Raw genomic sequence first — 20,033 nt, 5'->3', positions numbered from 1 at the left:
AGGAGGCATTTCTTGCCCTGCTTTTCCTGGCTCATTTTCAGAGGCAGCTACCTGTTCCTTTGGCTCATCCCCACCCACATCCACTGGATTGACTGTTGGATCTACAGGCTCTGTTTCTACCTCCACGGCAGTGCCCTGCTTCTCTAGAGTCAAAACAGACTGCTCATCTGAAGTTTTTGGCCTCTCTTCTATGCTCACAATTACTTCTCCCTGCTTCTCCTGACCGTCTTTTTCTCGGTACTCTTCTTGGATGTCAGTTGCAGAAACTGATTTTCCCTCCTCAGTATCTGGTGCTTCCTGTTCCGGCTTCCCAGAGGTGACCTCAGCTTCACTCAGTCCTTCTGGTGCTGCTGCTCTTTTTGCCTCTTCAGTGTTTTCAGTTAACAGATCTGGGGTTGATTCGACTTTTTCCTGTAGTTCCTCTGTAGGTTCACTTATATCCATTTCTTCTCTTCCACCCTTCTCCATTTCAGTGTCCTGTTCTTTATCTATTTCAGACTTTACCAGAGACTTGTCTTCTGTTTTTTTTGCTTCTTCTTTTTCTCCCATGGCGTCATAAACCTGTTCTCTCAACTCTTCCCTTGCTTCCTCTACATGGTTAAAGAACATGAAGCATAAACACGTCTTCGAGTTTAATGATAAAGGCATAAATGGAAACTAAAAATACATTCCCTTAATACCCTCAAAAAGCCTGGCTTAAGTTTTAGCAGATGGCCTACAAATTATCTGCCCCCTTGAGAAAAGTAAAGGGAAAGTCTCAGCTTAGCAGAGCAACTTATGGCAAAAGAAACCCAAGCTCCTTAAATTAGATATTGTTTTACTTGAGCATTCTGATTATCAGTTAGATAGAGATGCCAAGCTTAATATTGTCTCTAAACATTACAGACCTCCATCTATTATGTAAAAGCCAAATACAGCTTAGAAATCAACATTTAATTTCTTCTAAAAAATGTGAAAGGACTCTGAAAGCACTGCTATTCAAATAACAGCTGCAGACTTAAAAATTTGCATGAGAAAAATATTTAAGGTTGTCGTAATATTTAAAACACAATTTAAATAACCAGATTTATTTGGGAAATTATCCTTTCACAAAAGCCTGCAGTCAATTTCAGTAATCAGCTACCTCCACTGTAGTCTCTACCAGATGCAAGTGTCACCCAGGTATCTTAGGAGAGACCATCTAGGATTGGGAGAGCCCTATTTCAGTCATATGTACACAAGAAATATACGTCGCATCTTTTGAATGCCATGTGCAACTCCACATACCATCTATGTTATCATTATTTTCTACCAGAGATTCTTCTCCTGTTTTCTCTCCTTCCTCTTCTTCCACATGTACACCTTCAAGGGCATTTCCCAACACACCATTCTCCATTCTAGGAGAACAAAAGGAGAAGGCACCAAAGTAATCATGGCTATAACCTAACAATTTTTGAAAAACAAATTTTAAGTCCTATATTATAAAAGCAACAGAAGAGTAAGCAAATGCAGAAAATAAAACTGAGTAGTCCTGCAAAACTTCCAATATAAATTAAGGCTATGAGAGCACCAAGAAAATAAGCATACCTTCATCTAGCCACCTGTAAAGTACTGATGACTCATCGAAAGAACACTATCAGTATATAGGTTCCTTTACAATAGGGCCACATTTCCCAAATATCACACCCACTCACATTTCCCTAAATGGCCAAAAACATTCTGGCAAGATTTTCATGAAATTATCAGAATGCTCTACAAAATTGGAAAACTTACCAGAAATCTGATTAAATAGATAACAGATAATATGCTAATTTTGTGTACCCTCGATATATTTTATTCTGGTTAAGAAATTCTGGTGGAAAACACAACCTTCCAATAGTTAAGATTACTTGTAACTCTCGTTTACTAGATATTCTCACTTGGTGTTTTCAAATTGTGCTTCATTCAATCCCTGTTAAGGATTATTTTGGGCTACCTGATAAAGGTTCTCTCTACTGAACTTTGATAAACTACTGACTGTTCACTAATGGAAAGGTTTTTGCTTCTAATGACCCCAAAGTAAAAATCTAAGTATAACTTTACTCTTTGCATTAAGTGCCTCTCAAAATTTCCACCAATATTTCATGCTCCTTCCAATCCTCCATTCTAGTAAAACCAGCTGCATTTGGCTCAAGTGAAATCTCAAGCTAGTAAACAATCTTAGCAAACAAACAAGTTTTTAAATAGACCATTATGGTGATATAAAACATTCTACTTATAAACTGAGTTGAAAGTCATACCTTGCCAACTCTAGAAGTGATTTCCCATAGAAAAAGAAAGCTTCTCCACACTCATTAGCTGTCTCTCCATACTTCTTACCTCTACAAAAAGAATAAACGAGATTTTAACATCTAGGCTAAAATATTTATTTCTAGTTCTTTAGTTGTAAAATGACATTTTTCTACTAATACATGCTTCTAGGAACTAACACTTCCCACTCCCTCTTGCTTCCCAGAGTCACAGGGACCTTGCTTGACCTAAGAAACAATGCATGAAATTAATGTTGCCAGTTCATCTATATGTATTGCATGTTCGAAATGACATCAATTTGCTACAGTTATCACATATAATCTAAGAGCCAAACTATATCAATAGGTATTTCTTCTACTACAAGATGGGTGTCAGTATGGACCAGAATAGTTAGAGGATCTTTGACTGAGACCTAAAGGATGAGTAAGGTCCATCATGATATAGTTAAGAGCATGCTCCCCCGGAGCCAGAATGCCTGGGTTCAAATCCTACCCCTAACCTTTAATTCACTGTATAGCCTTATAGTCAAGCTAATCTCACAATGCCTTAAGTTTTCTCATCTGTAAAATGGAAATATTAAGAACTGCTCCAAGAGCTACTGCAGGAAATAACTGAGTTAATGTATATAAAAGCATTTAAAACAATGCTTAGAAATAAAGATAGCACTATATATAAATTTTAGCTATTAATACCTAGACAGAAGAGGGAAGGAGTAAGGAGTAGAGTAAGGAGACCACTTTCATGGAGTAAAGAATTGGCAGAGGTCATGCAAAGTCAAGACAGCTGCCAGCCTGGGAATCTAGTGAGAGTAACTAAAGAAACTAAGCGGGAAGTATTGTGATAAAGGTCACATTTAAGGGTATTCTACTAGATCAGAGTAGTGTATCTCAAATTCTCCTCCTAAATACCCTTACTAGTAGGACAGTGAGAATACTGATAGCTCCAGGAATCTAGAATAAGCTAACAAGTGTGTTTCTTTGCGTTTAATATTAAAAACTTAGATTTTAACATTTTACATAACCATAAATTTTTATACAAAAATACCTACTTAGCATTGGATAAAATGTGGGCTCTACCTTTAGCACACTACTCAACACCAGAGGCCACACAGAAATCAGATGAGTATACAGCCATGACACCCTGAACAAGCCTGATCTCGCAAGCTAAGCAGGGTCGGGCCTGGTTACTACTTGGATGGGAGACCACCTAGGAAGACCAGGTGCTGTAGGCGCAAAAAATAAAAATAAATAAAAAATAAGGGATTGTAAACTGACAAGGTCCTTGCAATCTGTGAGGTCAACCAAGGGTTGCCTCGCCTAAAAAAAAGAAAAGGAGGGACGGAAGGAAGGACGGAAGGAAGGACAGAAGGAAGGAAGGAAGGAAGGAAGGAAGGAAGGAAGGAAGGAAGGACGGACGGACGGAAGGAAGGAAGGAAGGAAAGAAGGAAGGAAGGAAGGAAAGAAATCAGATGAGTTTACAGCAAACATCCAGGAATAAGATCCTGTTCTATGTTGGGAGGGAAAGTAAGAGTCTGGGGAAAGAATGGACTGATATCACCCTGAATAAATAGAAAGGTTTTTGTTTGTTTGTTTCAGCGCCCCCCACCCGCCTCCCCAAAAAGGCTTTTAATCATAGCAAGCCTCAAATCCGAAACCTAGCTTCATTATAAGCATTTCTTTTATAAGATTTCTTCAGTTTAACAGTATATAATGCACTAAACTAATTAAGAAACATGATTAAATTGAGTTGCTCAGAGGAAACTAGCTCAAACTAAGTCATAGGCTGAAAGGCTATTATTGCTTGAAGAGTTAACATATACTTTTTCTCTCACAGTATGTAAGTACATTATAAAGTCTTTGGATAAAATGAATTGATTTCAAGGCACTAAAGCTAACCTGTTTCCCCAATATAAGTTAACTACCTACCAAGTTCCTAGCAGTTATAACAGATAACAAAGGTGTTAAGAATCTATAAACAGTACTAAAATTGGAAAAGTCTCAGAACAAACAAACCAGGACAAGCTGGTCACCCTAATTAGTGGTGACCAGAAAACAAATTACCTTACTCAGGAAAATCAAAAGTTAAAGTTGCTAAGTTATATGTAGGTTTTATAGTTAAAGAAACTCGTACAAGAAGAATAACCATATTTTTAAACTCTTGTACTTTATTCTTCTTTCCTATAAAACAACTTGCTATCACTCAAGTTTATTAGGAACATATTATCACATCATAGCAAACAGTACTTACAAAAGGCTAGCTGCTTCCTGGAATGCATTGACAGCTGCTGGAATATCCCCCATCACCAGATGTTTCTGTCCTAAACCCAATAGCTTCTTAGCTTCACTATCCACATCCAGACTGCAAAAAAAATATTTTTTTAAGTGTCAAATACTTTTAAATCAACATTTTAAAAATATGTTACATCTAAACCATAATAAGTCTGTGAACTACTCTGGCAAGGCTTCGCTAACTCACATTCATTACTACAAAAGCAAAAGAAATCTCAAAGGCAACATTCTCAAGAGCTTGACTAGAATATTTTCTCTTAAAGATTTATCTACTCACAAAGCCTATATTGTATGTTACTATAAAGTTGTTAATTAAGCGATAAAAAAGGAATCATAAAAGAACTGTCATATAGCATGTTGTACCAGCTAAAAGAAAAATGAAACCAAGTAGCATTTAGGTAAACATGACAAAAGGCAGTGGTCTCAAGATCAAGACAATGTGGTATTAATTTATATACTGACATACATAAAGCAAATAGGTCAAATGGAATAGAATACAAAAATTGATTCAGTCATGTGGCCAACTGAAATTTTGATGAGGTCCTAAAGCCAATGGAGACAGGATAATCCTTTCAACAAATGGTGCTGGAATAACTGGGTATCTGCATGTAAAAAAACCTGAATCTCATACCACATAGAAAAATTAATTTGAAATGAATCACAGACTTTCTAAATGTAAGATTTAGAAAACAAAACCTCTAGAATATGGGAGCAAATCTTTATTAACTTTGGGTTTGGCAAATGCCTCTTAAATATGACAGAAAAGCACAAACTTTATTATAAAAAGGGGGGATGGATAAACTAGACAGACCATTTGCTTTCTGAAAGACATTTATGAAAATGAAAAAGGCAACTCACAGACTGGGAGGAAATATATATAAAACTCACTGATCAGACAAAGGGTTTAACTCAACAAGACAATCCAACAAAAATGGACAAAAGATAATATGAACACTTAACTAAGGTATACAAATGGTAAATAAGCAAATGAAAATATGCTCAAGATCACTAGTCATTTGAGAAATACGAACTCATGAGATACTAAATTATAATCCCAATTAGAATGGCTAAAATGTAAAGACTGCCCCCTCCCTCCATCAAGTGTTGACAAGGATGTACAGCAAATGGAAATCTCATACTCTGCTAATAGGAATGTAAAATGGTAGAATCACTTTAGAAAACAATTTAGTAGTTTCTTAAAGTCAGATATTTACCTACCATGACAGCCAGCCATCCCATTCCTAGGTATTAACCCAAGAGAAATGAAAATGTATACCCTTGCAAAGACTTATACACAAATATTAATGGCAGCATTATTTTTAATAGCCAAAAACTGGATCCTAAATGGATAAACAAATTGTGATACGCCCACATTATGGAACACCAACAAAAAGAAATCAACTATTGACACGTGATAACATGGATGAATCTCAAAATAATTATGCTGAATCAAAGATGCTATATAAAAAATACATACGGTATGATTCTACTTAGACAAAATTCTACCCTAATCTTACCTCTCTACTTTATCTGCTGAGGTAGAAGGAGCAGGAGCATCTTCTTCAATTCTGTAATGAAAAATTAAGGGGAAAAAAAGTAAAAATGGAGGCTATTTTAAGCCTAGACATTAAAGAATATAAAGCCATAGAAAGAGTTACCATTTATAAAAGGCCCAACATGATATTAAGATCTTAAGCATTTACTTACATTATCAAATTTAACCCTGCTCATTCAAATATGTTAAATGCTTATTTACTAGGCATGAAGTATAATGAAGAGAGTGAATGTGAATACTAGTTTTGAGTTTATAATCAGACGGAAGAGTGCAATATTTGTTATAATGCAATATTTGCATTCCTGACAAACCACATTCTACAAAACTCACTAAAAATAAGGTTGATGATGTTGTTTTTTTTTTAAAAAGCAGTTTCCCAGAACATTCTTTTTTGAAAAATCCTAGTAAATATCTTTAAAACATTTTGTAATTGTGTTTACTGAAAAGGTCTAAAATAACTAACTCAGTAGCAATGAGTACCCCCTAGCACCCAGACTATTCCTGAAAAATCTATTTCCCACTAAAAGCCACCAAGACTCCATTGAGAGATAATTGATTCTAAGTTGGGTCAGGAGAAGGAAGTACAAAGATGAGTCTGGGACCATTTCATGCCAGAAAGCAACAAAGCTGTATCTAATATTACTTAGGGTCATATCTACTTATGGTCATGCCAAAAGGAATTATAAAACAAATATGAGGAATCCATGGGAAAGCATAAAGAGTTCTTTGTACTATGCTTGTAACTTTTCTATATATTTGACATGTTTCATAATAATTTACAAAAATATTACAAAGTATACTATACCCAGGAACGAACCTGACTAAAATCCCACAGGCCAAAAGAAGAGACAATTTGAGCATCAACAAAGGCAATAACTGTACTGGATTGAAAAACTTTAATTTTAAATCCACTTAAAAATCTAATGGATGTTTAAATCCATGAGTTCTCAATGATACCAAAAAACTCATTAGTGAAACAAATGTACAATTAAAAAAAGAGCTTACTCAAATGAATTTAAAAATATTTTAGTGCCAACTATGTGCTAAGCATTGGAGACAGTTTCCTACAAAACAGTTAAACAGCGAGGACAACTTGTTTGGAAGCAGAGAGAGAGGAAGAAGAGATTAAATGACGAATAGGGACTAACTACTATACTGGAGTCTGAGTCCTAGAACATGCTTTAAAAATAAAAAGTTGTCAGCAGGATCCAAAATTTGTTCTAACTCCTAATCTTTTTGTGAATATTATACTTGTCTCTAAGTTTGATGAAAAGCCCTGAGGAATGGGGGAAAAAATGGAGTTAAAACTTCACAGCTTAGAGCCACAGGGATGAGGCACAATTTAAAAGACAGTGCTGCTGGTGGGACTGCAAACTGGTACAGCCACTATGGAAAACAGTATGGAGGTTCCTCAAAAAACTAAGAATTGCTCTACCATATGATCCAGCAACCTCACTACTGGGTATTTACCCCAAAGACTTTAAAACCCATATCCAAAAAGATATTTGCACACCGATGTTTATAGCAGCATTATTCATGATGACCAGGACATGGAAGCAACTGAAGTGTCTTACAATAGATTGCATAAAGAAGCTGTGGTACATATACACAATGGAATATTACTCAGCCATAAGAGATAAGATACTGCCATTTGCGACAACATGGATGGACATCATGATAATCATGCTAAGTGAAATAAAAGTTGAAAAACACATATTACTTACATGTGGGATAGAAACCTAAAAGCAACAAATGAACAAGACAAACAGACTCATGGACATGAACTATATAGACTAGGTTACCAGAGGGTGGGTGGGTGGGGAGCGGAGGTTAGATGGGGTAAATATGTTGTGAAAGAAAGAAATCTAACTATGGGAGGTGAACACACAACGTAAATATATATATGCCTTACTTTTAAAATGTACAGCTAAAAATTACAGGATTTTGTTACCTAACGTCTCCATAAAAAAAATAAATAAATTGAGAGGGGAAAAAAAAGGGCTTTCAGCTGCAGATAAGCAAGGAGATCTGCCCAGAACTCTGAAATGGCCTGGGATCCTTACCTACAAATATTTTCTGTCAGAGCAAGTTATTTCCAAATAGTTTTGCTAAGGGGTTATTCTAGCCAAATTCTAGCACAGAGGTTCTCAAAATACCTGTGGTTGAAAGACCAGAATTTTTATTTCAAGAGTGAACAAAATGAAAATATAACAGAAATGACAGAGTCATGTCGAATTTGTTTCTGAACACTTGCTCCAAATTTTTTTACTTATCTCTTTGTAGACCAGTAACAGTTCGCAAATACTAATCTACCACAATGTGCTAGTAATGCAAATGTCCAAATAGAACCAAAGTACTAAAAATAAACACATTAATGTTGCACATACATGCTACACAGATTCAGGCACGAGTGGCAACAAGAATACACAAAATGTTTCGTACCCCATATAGGTGAGGGGCAATACTATTTAACTATCACTGTTAGCCATGATTCACCTTCCCACCTCAAACAACCAAAATACACAAAACATCAGTTGTCAGACTTTGAACAACTAGTGGCAAAGGACAATGATTAGAGAGAAGGGAAATAAATGAGGCAGCCCTGTGAGTGTTCCTAGCTGACTACTTAGAGAGTTCTGTCCACAGAAGAAGAGAAGGAACTGGAAGAGAGTCCATCTCACAGAACTGAGAAGACAGATTCCAGGGGTTGGGAGACCTGACAGAATAGAGGAGAGAACAAGCTTCAGAGATGTGCAGAGGGGTTCTCTCTCCAGTCTTTGGCTAAGTGCTGAACAGCTTATGCATGAGAAAACTACTGAAGCCTGGGAAAGAATCACCAGAAAGGAGTAGATGAAACGATCTTCAGAGAACACACAGGGTCTAGAATAACTCACATTAGCCAAGGTAGAAAGACCTACTACCACAGAGCATCAAGTCCTGCTTCAGTAATGGAGTTAAATTAGTACTAAAGACTGTTCCAGACCTGCCTAACAAAACTTATAGGCAAACCTCAAAAGGACAAATTCTTTCCAAGTAACTCCAATCCAAACGAAGCCAAAGTATATTAAAAGGAATGAAAAACCTCGTGCCCAACAACAAACATCACGATGTCCGATAAATTATATAAATAAAAAATATCAGGCAAAGAAATCAAAACACATAGTGGGAAAAAAGTAATCAATAGAAACAGACCCAGAAATGACAGACAATAGAATTAGATACATTAAAGCATTTATTAGGATATTAATGCATTACTATAAATAGACATTAATGCACTATAAATATATTTCACAAGCTCAAGAATGTAAAGCATGAGCATGTTGATGAAATAGGTATAAAGACTTAAAAAATATATAGAACTTTGTGAAAGACACTAAACAGACATACATGTAAACAGAGCCCCTGAAGGGATAGCGGAACGTAGAATAGAAAGAAAAATATTCAAAATGAGGGTAAAATCAAATACAATAAAAATAAAAATTTAAAAAGTAAAAACAAATTTAAAAAAGAAATGGCAAAAAATTTGCCAATTTTAATAAGTATAAATCCACAGATCCAACAATCAACAAATCCCAAGCAGAAGAAATGTGACAAAAACTACACCAAGGAACATAATCAAATTGCTGAGAATGAATAATAGTCTACGGCCATGCCACCCTGAACAAGCCCAATCCCGTCTGATCTCAGAAGCTAAGCAGGGTCGGGTCTAGTTAGTACTTGGATGGGAGACCTAAGAATACCAGGTGCTGTAGGCGTTATTAAAAACAAGCAAACAAAAACAAAACAAAACAAAAAAAAAACAGTAACAGAAAAAAACCCACAAAAATCAAAGGAAAAGACACATGCCATACAGAATCAGAACAAAAATAACGACAGCCAACTAGGTTTTTGTTACTGCTTTATACATATTCTTTTCACATTTTATCTTATCATTAGTTTCAAGTATACAGTACATTGTCTAGACATTTATATAGTTTATGAAACGATCCTCTCCATTACTCTATTTTCCCCCTGGACAGCCAACTTCTTGTTACAAACGACCGTGAAGCAATAACATTAAAATACTAAAAGAAAAAACTATCAACCTATTCTATAGCTGGAGAAATATTTTTCAAATATAAGAGTGAAATAAAGCCTTTTCTTTCACATTAAAGCAGAGAGAATTCACCACCAGTAGACTATCACCAGACGAAATGTTAAAGGAAGTCTAGGCAGAAAGAAAATAGATAGAAATGCGTTATCTATACAAATAAACAAAAAGCATTGAAAATCGTAAATATGAGGGTATCCATTTTATCTGCTTTTTGGACTTTATGTAAACAAAATCAGATTGTCCTTCACATTATTTAATGTCTTTGAGATTCATTCATACATATGATTCATGCAAATCTAGTTTATTCATTGCTACATTCTATTACACAAATACTGATTATCCATACTACCGTTGATGGACAATTGACAGCTGCTGTGAACGTTGTACAGCTGACCCTTGAACAACATGTGGGTTAGGGGTGTCAACCCTCTGCAGTCAAAAATCTGTGTAACTTATGACTCCCCCAAAACTAATAGCCTACTGTTGACTAGAAGCCTTACCAATAACAGTCAACACATATTTTGTTAGCACTACATATCACATTCTTAGAATAAAGGTAGAGAAAAGAAAATATTAAGAAAATCATAAGGAAAATACATTTACAGTACTGTACATATTTATTGGAAAAATCCGCAATTAAGTGGACCTTCACAGTTCAAACTTGTGTTGCTTAAAGAGTCAACTGTTTATTTGGTGGATAGCCGCACATCTCTTTTCAGCATAGACTGAAAAAGTGAATAAAGTCATAGGTGTTTGGAAGATTTTAGAAGCAAAAACAGGCATTCCTAAGTTAACATATAAACATTTTAGCAATAAAAATCACATAATGAAAACACTTCTAAATAAAGTTTTTTTAAAAAGCTCTTTCCATAGCATGTTTCTTTTGGGGGAAAAAAAGTACTTTCTTAGTTATTAAAAATCAACTTTATCTTGAACCAAGAGATTGCTTATTTTTCAAAATATCTACTAGAGAGCATACTACTGATAGCCATTGTTTTTAACCTTATAATGTGACTAATAAAGAGCTAAGAGTAGAAGCTATAAATGGAAGCTATTTACTTGTTTGTTTTTTCTTGCATTATCATCTTCAATCCACCAATTCCAAGCAAGAATCTTTTAAAGATATATTGTCAATTTTTAAGAGATGGTTTAAACTGGAAAAAAATAAGTCATAAAAAAAGGCAACTGTCACAGTGCACAGTGTCAATCTCTGTATTATTATTAAAGCTTAATGCCTTCCGACTTTGGAGAACACTTCCTTAAACTATAATGTAAATTCCAAAAACTGGACTTCATCTTTGTAACTTTCCTTCTCCCCACTTTCCATCATAAGATGTAACAAGAGCAAGGCTGGATAGTTACACGGGAGCCAGATCATTTCGTTTTGATGCCAGCCTAAGGTTTTAAATCTTTATTCTGAAGTGAGGTACCTGAAGGTGTAATATAATCAAACTTACTTTTTATACAAGCTGACTATATATAGTACAAAACATAGTTTGAAGTGGATAAAGTTAGAAACAAGAAAAATCAGTAAAGACACTATTAAATAGCGTTGTAAAGCACTCGGCAGTGGTAAATTTACTTCCATTCCTAGTAGCCTAGACACATAAAAAGGGCCTGAACTAAGTCAAAAGAAAAGATGGACTAAAGCAGTGGTTCTCAAACTTCAGTCTACATGAGAATTACTTGGAGGACATGTTAAAACACACTGAGGAGCCCCAGCCCTTAGGGTTTCTGATTCAATAAGTCTACTATGTGTTCCATGATTTTCATTTCTAACAACTTCCTAGGTGATTCTGAGAACTGCTGGTTTGGGGACTGCACTCTAAGAATCACTGAGAACAAAAATTATAAACTGATGCTCATGCCCTATCTGGACTATAGACATGTTATTTAGTTATTTTTTAATGTTAATTTTAATAGTTCTACATTTAAAACTATGAAGATATCACATAAATCTGGATTTCTGCTTTTCTTGAAAATTATTTAAATACAAAGCCAGAAAAGTACTAGAGGAGAACTACTTGTAACTCATCTGAAGGGCTTTTTAAATTCAAAACGATGAAAGATTGATAAATTCTACTCCTTCAAGTTCATTTTACAGAACATCAACTTACCAAATATATGTAATCTTAGAACAGGAAAAAAAAATGCCCAACAGGAAAAGATTAAAAATTACAAGATATAAACACAGAAAAAAACATGAATAGCTCAAACATTTGAAAACATGTTCACTCTCATTCTTAAGAGACACAAAATTACAATGAGAAAGCATTTTTTACCCATCAAATAGTTAAAGACAATGATGTTTTGGAGAAACAGGTGCTCTCATATATTGCTAATAGAAGTTTAAATTCACAAAACTTCTATGAAGGTCTATTTGGCAATATCTATCAAAAATGAACACTAACTCTCTGATCCAGCAATTCTACTTGTAGAAATTTACCCTCCTACAAATATACCAGTCCATGGTTTATGACAAGGATATTCACTGTAGCACTGTCAACATAGAGAACTCGAGACAGACACAGAAGAGAATACAACACAGCCATTAAAACAACAACAACAACAACAAAAAACCTAAGGAAATTATATCCTGATGAGGAATGATCTCCAAGATATATTAAGTGCTCAGAAATGTTGTCGAGTAGGCTACCATTTATACAACAATGTAGAATAACTACATACATTTTGCTTATATATGCACAAGATATAATTGAGGGATATGTAATAAATCCCTAACTGGTTGACTCTGCGAAAAACTGCGTGACTAGGGAATAAGGACTGGAGGGAAATTTCGACTGTACACCATCCTCCTGGATTTTGAATCAGAAAGGTTATTTCCTACTAAGAAAAAAACTCAAAAGTCCATTAAAAATCAGAATTATCTGTCAACATGGCCTACATTCTTACACAATCAGTTGAAGCTGAACAGCCACCGCTTACTTTATGGGTAAATTCACTATTATCCCAACACTTCATTTTTTCCCATCTGGTCTTCTAGACTTTACAGAAGAGAATACAACACGGCCATAAATATTGGTAACTGTTTAGAAATTAGAAAAGAAGGAAGGGGGAGTCCAGATTTTTTTTTCTGGGGTTGGAAACAGTGTTATTCAACCAAAATAAGATACAAGAACAGGATTCATTAGTGAAAACTGGGGGGTTATATTAAGACCAGTTGATTTTGAGGTGCTCATGGAACACTTAAATGAAAAACATTCAATAGGCAATTCAGAACACTTGACTGCCAGACAAATCAATGCATTGCCTATTATATTTTCATTTTATTCTCTCACAAAGATAAGTTTGTGTAGGAGGCAACATTCCTATTTTACAGATAATTAACTTACCTAATTACACACATGACTTTGTAACCTATGTAAACCCATCACAATTCATACTATATCCCAATTCCCTAACTGACTTCCTGTATTCCCCATCGGGATTTATCTCTAAGGAAAGAAACCATTTCTATCTTATCCTAGCTGTAATCTAGCACCAACCACAAGGCCTGACACCCAAATCAATATTTATTAAAATATGCAACTGATTCTGAATGACTACTGTAGGATTAGGGCAAGTGATTTTGCCATTCAGTATGTGAGGTGCAAGAACTTTATTATTGAGCTAAATCACTCGTTTTTATTTTGACATCCCTCTTCTAAAACGAGTAAGCTGCTCAAGAATAACACAGCTAAGCCAAAATTCAACGCATCATAGACTACCTCTTTCTGAGTTTTCTAATTCCTCTTTACCACTACAGTACAAACTGCTATATTCTTTAGCTTTTCCTACATAAACAAAATGGTTAAAAACTAGAAAGCAAACTATGACAAAGACTTAGTTTTTAGATAACTGTTGATTACCTTCAACAACATTTAAATGGCATGAGGAACCAGAAGCCAAATCGAAGCTTTTTACAGAAGATAAAAACTGTGGTCCAACATCGCCACTTAACTAATAAAGTTGGTATCAATCAAACCTCTGTACTAAGGTTTTTCATTCCACTTCTACTGGTTTGCAAGTTATACATGTTTTTATCCTTTCAATGGTTATACTGGAATTATAACACGCATTCTATTAAAGTCTAAACTCAAAAGTCATTTTCTTTACCATCCCCCTTAAAATATACCATAGGCGCTTTACCTAGGAGTAGCCTCAATCAACACTTAACTGAGGACTGCTGCCTTTATTGTTCTAATAAGGTTTTCATTCGATTTCCTCTCCGGTAAGCTTTTGGGTGGGCAAGAGGAAATAAAAACTTGGAATACTGGGGCTTAACGTAGACTCTACCACTTATCTGGAATTAATTTCTGCATTCTAATAGATTTTTCTCACCTATAAAAGGAAAGTAACTTCTTCACGGTACACTCGTGTGAATCAAAAACTTTCAAAACGACCCAAAAAGTGGTAGGTAGCGTAGGCAGAGATAAGAAGTTCTCTGATAACTGTAAATATACTAAGACAATCATTGACTGTAAGCCTACAGAAGACCAATCTTAAAAACCTCACAGCGACCTTCGTTATAAAACGGAGGAAGCTAACTTCTACTAAAGTGCACAAGGAAAATAAAAAACCAAGTCAGACCAACTAGTCGTATCTTTTCTCATTCCCTCCAGTCATTCTACTACACACATTCTACTGCTCAATTCCCTAGCAACCAAATACTGGGGCCAGTGAGCAGAGCTCCACGCAGCGCTAGGTGAAGATATTTCTCGATAAATCCCCAGAAGTAGCCAAGTCTCTTGTCAACACACCCAGAGTCTAAAGAACCACGATGCTCTCCACCACAGGCCGAAGGACGGGGCTAACTTAGGGTAGGAGGGCACTAAGTGAGCGAAGACATCGCGGGGTATAAGCCTCACCGCGCCCCGCTGCGGAAGTCCGAGGATCTGGCTGCACAGCCCCAAACAATGGAAGTTTTCCCGCCTCCTCACGGGCCCGCCCCCAGCTCTCTAGCCGGCGGAGGCAGGCGAACGCACAGGCGCAAGACCCCGCCCTCTGAGAGCCCCGCCCACCCCGACCCCACCGGTCCAACCTCCCTCGTGGAGGGCTTTTCTTTTTTTTTTTTTTGGCGCCAAATCTCTATTGGTTATTTTTCCCGGGTTGTTTGGGGATCCTACTGAAGGCGCGCGCCAGGAGTTCAGGGACAGTAAGGGCGTGAAGGCACACCTGTACGCTAGGGCCCCGCCTCCCCTCGGATAGCCCTGGGCCGGGGGAGGAAGGAGAGGGGCAGGCGATGGAGACAGCCGCCGCTGCCCCCGGCAAGATGGCGGCCGCGAAAAGCGGGGCAGGGGGCGCCAGCCGACCAGCGTTACTGCTAATGCGCAAGGCTCTCTGCAAGAGGTGGGCTTCTCCAGTGTCCAAGCCTCTCCGAACAGCGACAGCTGTTCGTCGGCAGGCAAGTCCTCCCATCCACCAGTCTCCCGTCCCGGGGAGCCCCAGTCCACCACCCCCTCCCCGCAGACTGGCCAGTGCCTCAAGCTCTCCACGATCCCGCTTACTTGTCGGCAGAAACCAGCTCCGCGGCGATGGCGGCAGTGGCTGTTGACTCTGCGGCCATCGTTCCCCTGAGGTGGTGAGCCAACGGACGGACTATAGCCTGTGAAGAAAACAGAGGAAATTTGGGACACAAGAGACTTATTCGGAAACAGAAAATGGCAGATTGGAGACCCCGCGCGGCTGGGCCCTCTTATATGCCAGGATCCTTCGCTCCGCCCATCCACTTCCGGATCCTCCCCCTCGAGTTTAAAGGGCCAGAACTCAGCCCAGTCTAGCCCAAAGACACCCCCGCCCTCGCTTCTTGCCCTGCGAGGTATCTTTCCTTCCTGTCCTGTGTTCCTCCCAAAAAGCAACTTCCTGCTTCTCTAGCAAGTCGTGTAAGGTGAACTGGAATCTTGGTACTACAACTCCTGACTAGGCGTCAGCCATCGGCTTCCACAGAGGAGGAACCCGGTGTTGCTCTGCATATTTAGAGCAAGTAGACGACGGTCTTTATCCGATCCAGATAACTCGGGGAAGCGTCTGAGACTTTCTATCCGTCCACTTAGGTGTAACGGATGAACACGCAAGAGCCGAGCACCGGTACAGCAGCAACGGCCAGAACTGATCTCGGTGAGAGACGAGTGGCTGAAAGCCTCAGCAACAACTGACGGAAGAAAATGCTATTCTCGGATTGGCTACCGCTGAAACTACCGCTCTAGATTCAAAGCTCAGAGCTGCCGCGGGACGCAGCACGCTCCTCCCTCTGGGCCCGCCCCCTCCAACTGGCCCAATCCGCTGACGCCATTCTCTTAGGCCCTACCCAGACTCCAAATCTGACTAGCTTAGTGTTCCCAGCTCTTTTCGTCCACTGTGAGCTATGATTAGTTTTCCCACTAAGTGCGAAATTACTCTACTTAAACACTTTAAAGCTGTTAGCCATCATATTTAATCTTAACGCTATTAGTGAGATCGGTGTTATCAACCCCATTTGGTAGAAATAGAAACCAAGGTTCAGGGAAGGTGTGATTTTCTCAAAGCTGCAAGTCAGGTCGATCATGGAAAGCAGTAGGCCTCATTTCCTGCAACTGTCTTAGTGAAATAGAACTGGCAGGCTGAAATGGTTGCACTTGCCCAACCTGGAGTATCATCCATTGCCTTCCACCATGGCCTTGCCGACAGTGATCAGAATAGGATTTTATTTACGTACAGGTTGGGCACACCGGGAAAGATTCCTGGGGAGGATTCTTATTCCAGTCGGTCAGGGCTCAGGCAGGTTAAAATTTGGGGGGATATAGAACTGGACCTGAAATGCCAATTCCTGTGGCAAACAGACATGGGCTCCCACACTGTTAGCTGGGTAACCAAGGTTAGCCTAGTCATGTAACCTTTTAAGATTAAATGTAAAACGAGGACAATATTAATATCTATCCCTTAAAGATATTGTGAGAATTAGAGGTAATGCTCGCTTCAACAATAAACACTGCGCCTGGCTCATGCTACCACAGTCTGATAACATGGTGACTAAGGATGGGGATGGAGCCAGGGCTAGGGCCTGAGAAATCCAGTCTGATAACTTGTGTGAATCATTCATCCGTCAAACTAACATTCACTGAGCAATCATGATTTGCAAGGCTTTGTACTAGGTCCTAAGGACAAAAAAACATGGTCTTTGCCTTTGACGAACTCAGTCTTATGGAAAAAGACATTTTAAAATAAATTTTAAATCCATCCACTTCTCTCAGTCTTTACTACCACCACTCATCCAAGTCTAGGCACCATCATTTCTTGCCTGTACTACTATATAACCTTTGGTCTCTGCTTAACTCTCTCCGGAAAAATCTTTACAAAATGTAAATCAGATCATGTCATTCTCCTTGAATAGCTTTCTATTGCTCTTAGAAGAAATTTTGAGGTCCTTATCATTGCCTACAAGGTCCTACATGATCTGGCTCCAATTTACCTCTCTCAATTCATCTCATACTACTTTTTCTTCACTATATTCTTTGTTTTTTTTTTTAGTTTCAAGTATACAGTACATTGGTTAGACATTTATATAGTTTATAAAACGATCCCTTTAATTGCTCTTTCTCTCCTCTGGCTCTCTACTTAGCCAGTACATTAATGCATTCCCTATGCTGTGCTCCCCATCCCTGTGACCATCTATCAACTACTAATTTGTACTTCCTTAACCCTTCACCCCATTCTCCCACTCCCCAACTCCCCTGTCCTCTGTCTGTCACCAGATTGTCCTCTATATTTGTCTTCATCATATTCTTACCATGCTAGTCTCCTTTCTGTTCTTCAGAATGCCCAAGCCCTTTCTCATAACCAGGGACCTTTGTATTTGCTGCCTCACTGCCTAGAAAGTTCTTCTCCTAATACTATGAATGACTAGCTCCTATTTGTCCTTTAGGCCTCATTTCAATGTTACTTTCTCAAACAGGCCTTCCCTGGCCACTCAATCAAAATTAGTTTCCCTTGTTTATTTCTTTCATTGTACTTAACAAAATCTAAAGTTATTTACTTGTTTTTTTACTCTCTTCCTTTTCTAAGTATATAGGCTCCATGTGACTTTTTCTGTCTTGTTTACAGGTAAATCCCCAGTGCATACAACAGTGGTAGATGTCCAAAGTGAACTCGAATGAATGAATAAAGCAATCCTAGCAAAATCATAATTAGAACTGGAAAAAAATTCATTCAAAATACAATTTCTTTAAAATAGAAACCAATATTTCACAATAAGTAATGAGGGCAAATGAGACTTTATCTTGGGGGAGGAATTAAAATTATATTTAACAAAATTTAGGGAGGACTTCCAGTTAAAGATGGTGAGTTGAACACATACATTTACACCCATTCCCTTTTGAAACCTGTCTACATAACAATAAAGACATTTTAATGTTTTTTTAAAGGTAAAACTCACATCAAAGAGAATGGGCGAGGAAGCAACAGCAACAAAATTTTAAAAGCTCAAAAAGAGATGGACAAGTTGTAACTGACCTAGCAGACTAAGAAAAAAGAATCCCAGTGGAGAACGCCAAGAAGCAACCAGATTGAGAATACAGAAACCACAAAGGTTCAGGAATTGGTTCCTGCAGGTACCTCTAAGAGTAAGGGATGAAGCTAGGGTGGAAAAATTGGATTAGGTTGAAAAATTTTAAGAAGCAATTAACCCTCTAAAGCTTCTTCTCCCTCAAGCCAATAGAAGACTGGAAATTTATTTTCTGGAGACAGCAAAACAAAAAAGGATGTCGATCTGAGTGAAAGCTGAGGGTAGAAGAAGGATATTGAAAAGAAAGGGATTAAATGAATGATTACACACAAAACGTTGAGCACTTGTTATAGACTACCAGTTTTCTACCAATATCTATTTTTCCCTTCTTCTATAGTAGTAATAGAACCCTGGTTTTATTTATTTTAGTACATAGCCATCAAAATAAAAACCAAACTTGTTAATGTCCCTTAGAGCTAGAAATGGTCACATGATGACATTCTGGTCAATAGAAAGTGAACAGAAGCAATGTGTACAACTTTCATGTAGAGATACAAAAAGGAAATATGGTAGTGAACCATCTTAGACCATGTCAATCAGGGCAATGCCTCAGGAATGACAAAGCAGTAAGACAAAAGAAGCCTAAGTTCCTAGCATTTTGGAGCCACTATACCAGCTCTGGGCTGCTTACTTACAATATATTATATGAGAGAAAAATAAACTTCTTAGATATATTCATCATATATCAAGCAACAACTACCAATATTGCAAAAGAAGTAGAGATAAATTGACAGGTGTAGCTGAAATTTTTAATGCATGTCCCTCAGAAATCATAACGAGCAGATAAAAATAAACAGAAATACAGAAGACATAATTAATATTATTAATATGCTCAAGTGAATACATATATGTGGAAATCTATATTCAAAAAACAACAAATACACATTATATTCAAACATCATAGATCATTTACAAAAATGGACCACATAGTAGGCCACAAAAAAAGCTTCAATAAATTCTAAAAAATCATAATCATATAGACTGTCTTCTCCAATCACAAAGCTTTATTGCATTGCAAATTAACATTTGTATGTAGTATAAATATATACTATAAATAGCCCTTGGGTTAAAAAAAATCATGAAGGGAATTTTAAAACTATTTAGAACTGAGTGATAATGCATATACTATAGGTCAAAATACATAGGACACAGATAAATCTATATTTAGATAAAGAAGTCCAGATCTTAAAAAATTTAACCAGGAAACGAAAAAAAAAAAAAAACACAAAAACCTAAGAATTTATCTTATGAAGTGAGAAAAAGAGCAATAGAGAATTTTCAACAATAGGG

The 20,033-nt window shown here is 37.3% G+C and overlaps 1 protein-coding gene and 1 pseudogene across 2 annotated transcripts in view; one reads left to right on the top strand and one right to left on the bottom strand.

Annotated features, from left to right (window-relative positions):
* The window catches only part of NASP (nuclear autoantigenic sperm protein), a 24,073-nt gene extending 8,148 nt beyond the window's left edge, over window positions 1-15,925 (bottom strand). The window contains exons 1-6 of one of the 2 annotated variants that reach the window (XM_006919137.3): window positions 15,712-15,898; window positions 6,074-6,124; window positions 4,516-4,626; window positions 2,259-2,339; window positions 1,267-1,376; window positions 2-590 (exon numbers count right to left, since the gene is read on the bottom strand). In XM_006919137.3, the coding sequence (XP_006919199.1) occupies window positions 2-590; window positions 1,267-1,376; window positions 2,259-2,339; window positions 4,516-4,626; window positions 6,074-6,124; window positions 15,712-15,770 (1,001 nt within the window). In that variant the 5' untranslated portion in view covers window positions 15,771-15,898. Of the gene's footprint in view, window position 1; window positions 591-1,266; window positions 1,377-2,258; window positions 2,340-4,515; window positions 4,627-6,073; window positions 6,125-15,711 lie in introns of both variants that reach the window. The other variant, XM_015595182.2, reaches the window with a different exon arrangement.
* LOC112485966 lies at window positions 9,751-9,866 on the top strand (annotated as a pseudogene).
* Window positions 15,926-20,033: the final 4,108 nt, after the last annotated feature.

Source organism: Pteropus alecto, unplaced genomic scaffold, assembly GCF_000325575.1.
Source record: "Pteropus alecto unplaced genomic scaffold, ASM32557v1 scaffold25, whole genome shotgun sequence".
Classification (NCBI taxonomy): Eukaryota; Metazoa; Chordata; class Mammalia; order Chiroptera; family Pteropodidae; genus Pteropus; species Pteropus alecto.
The sequence above is the reverse complement of the archived record's forward strand: the minus strand, read 5'-3'. Positions and strand labels throughout refer to the sequence as shown.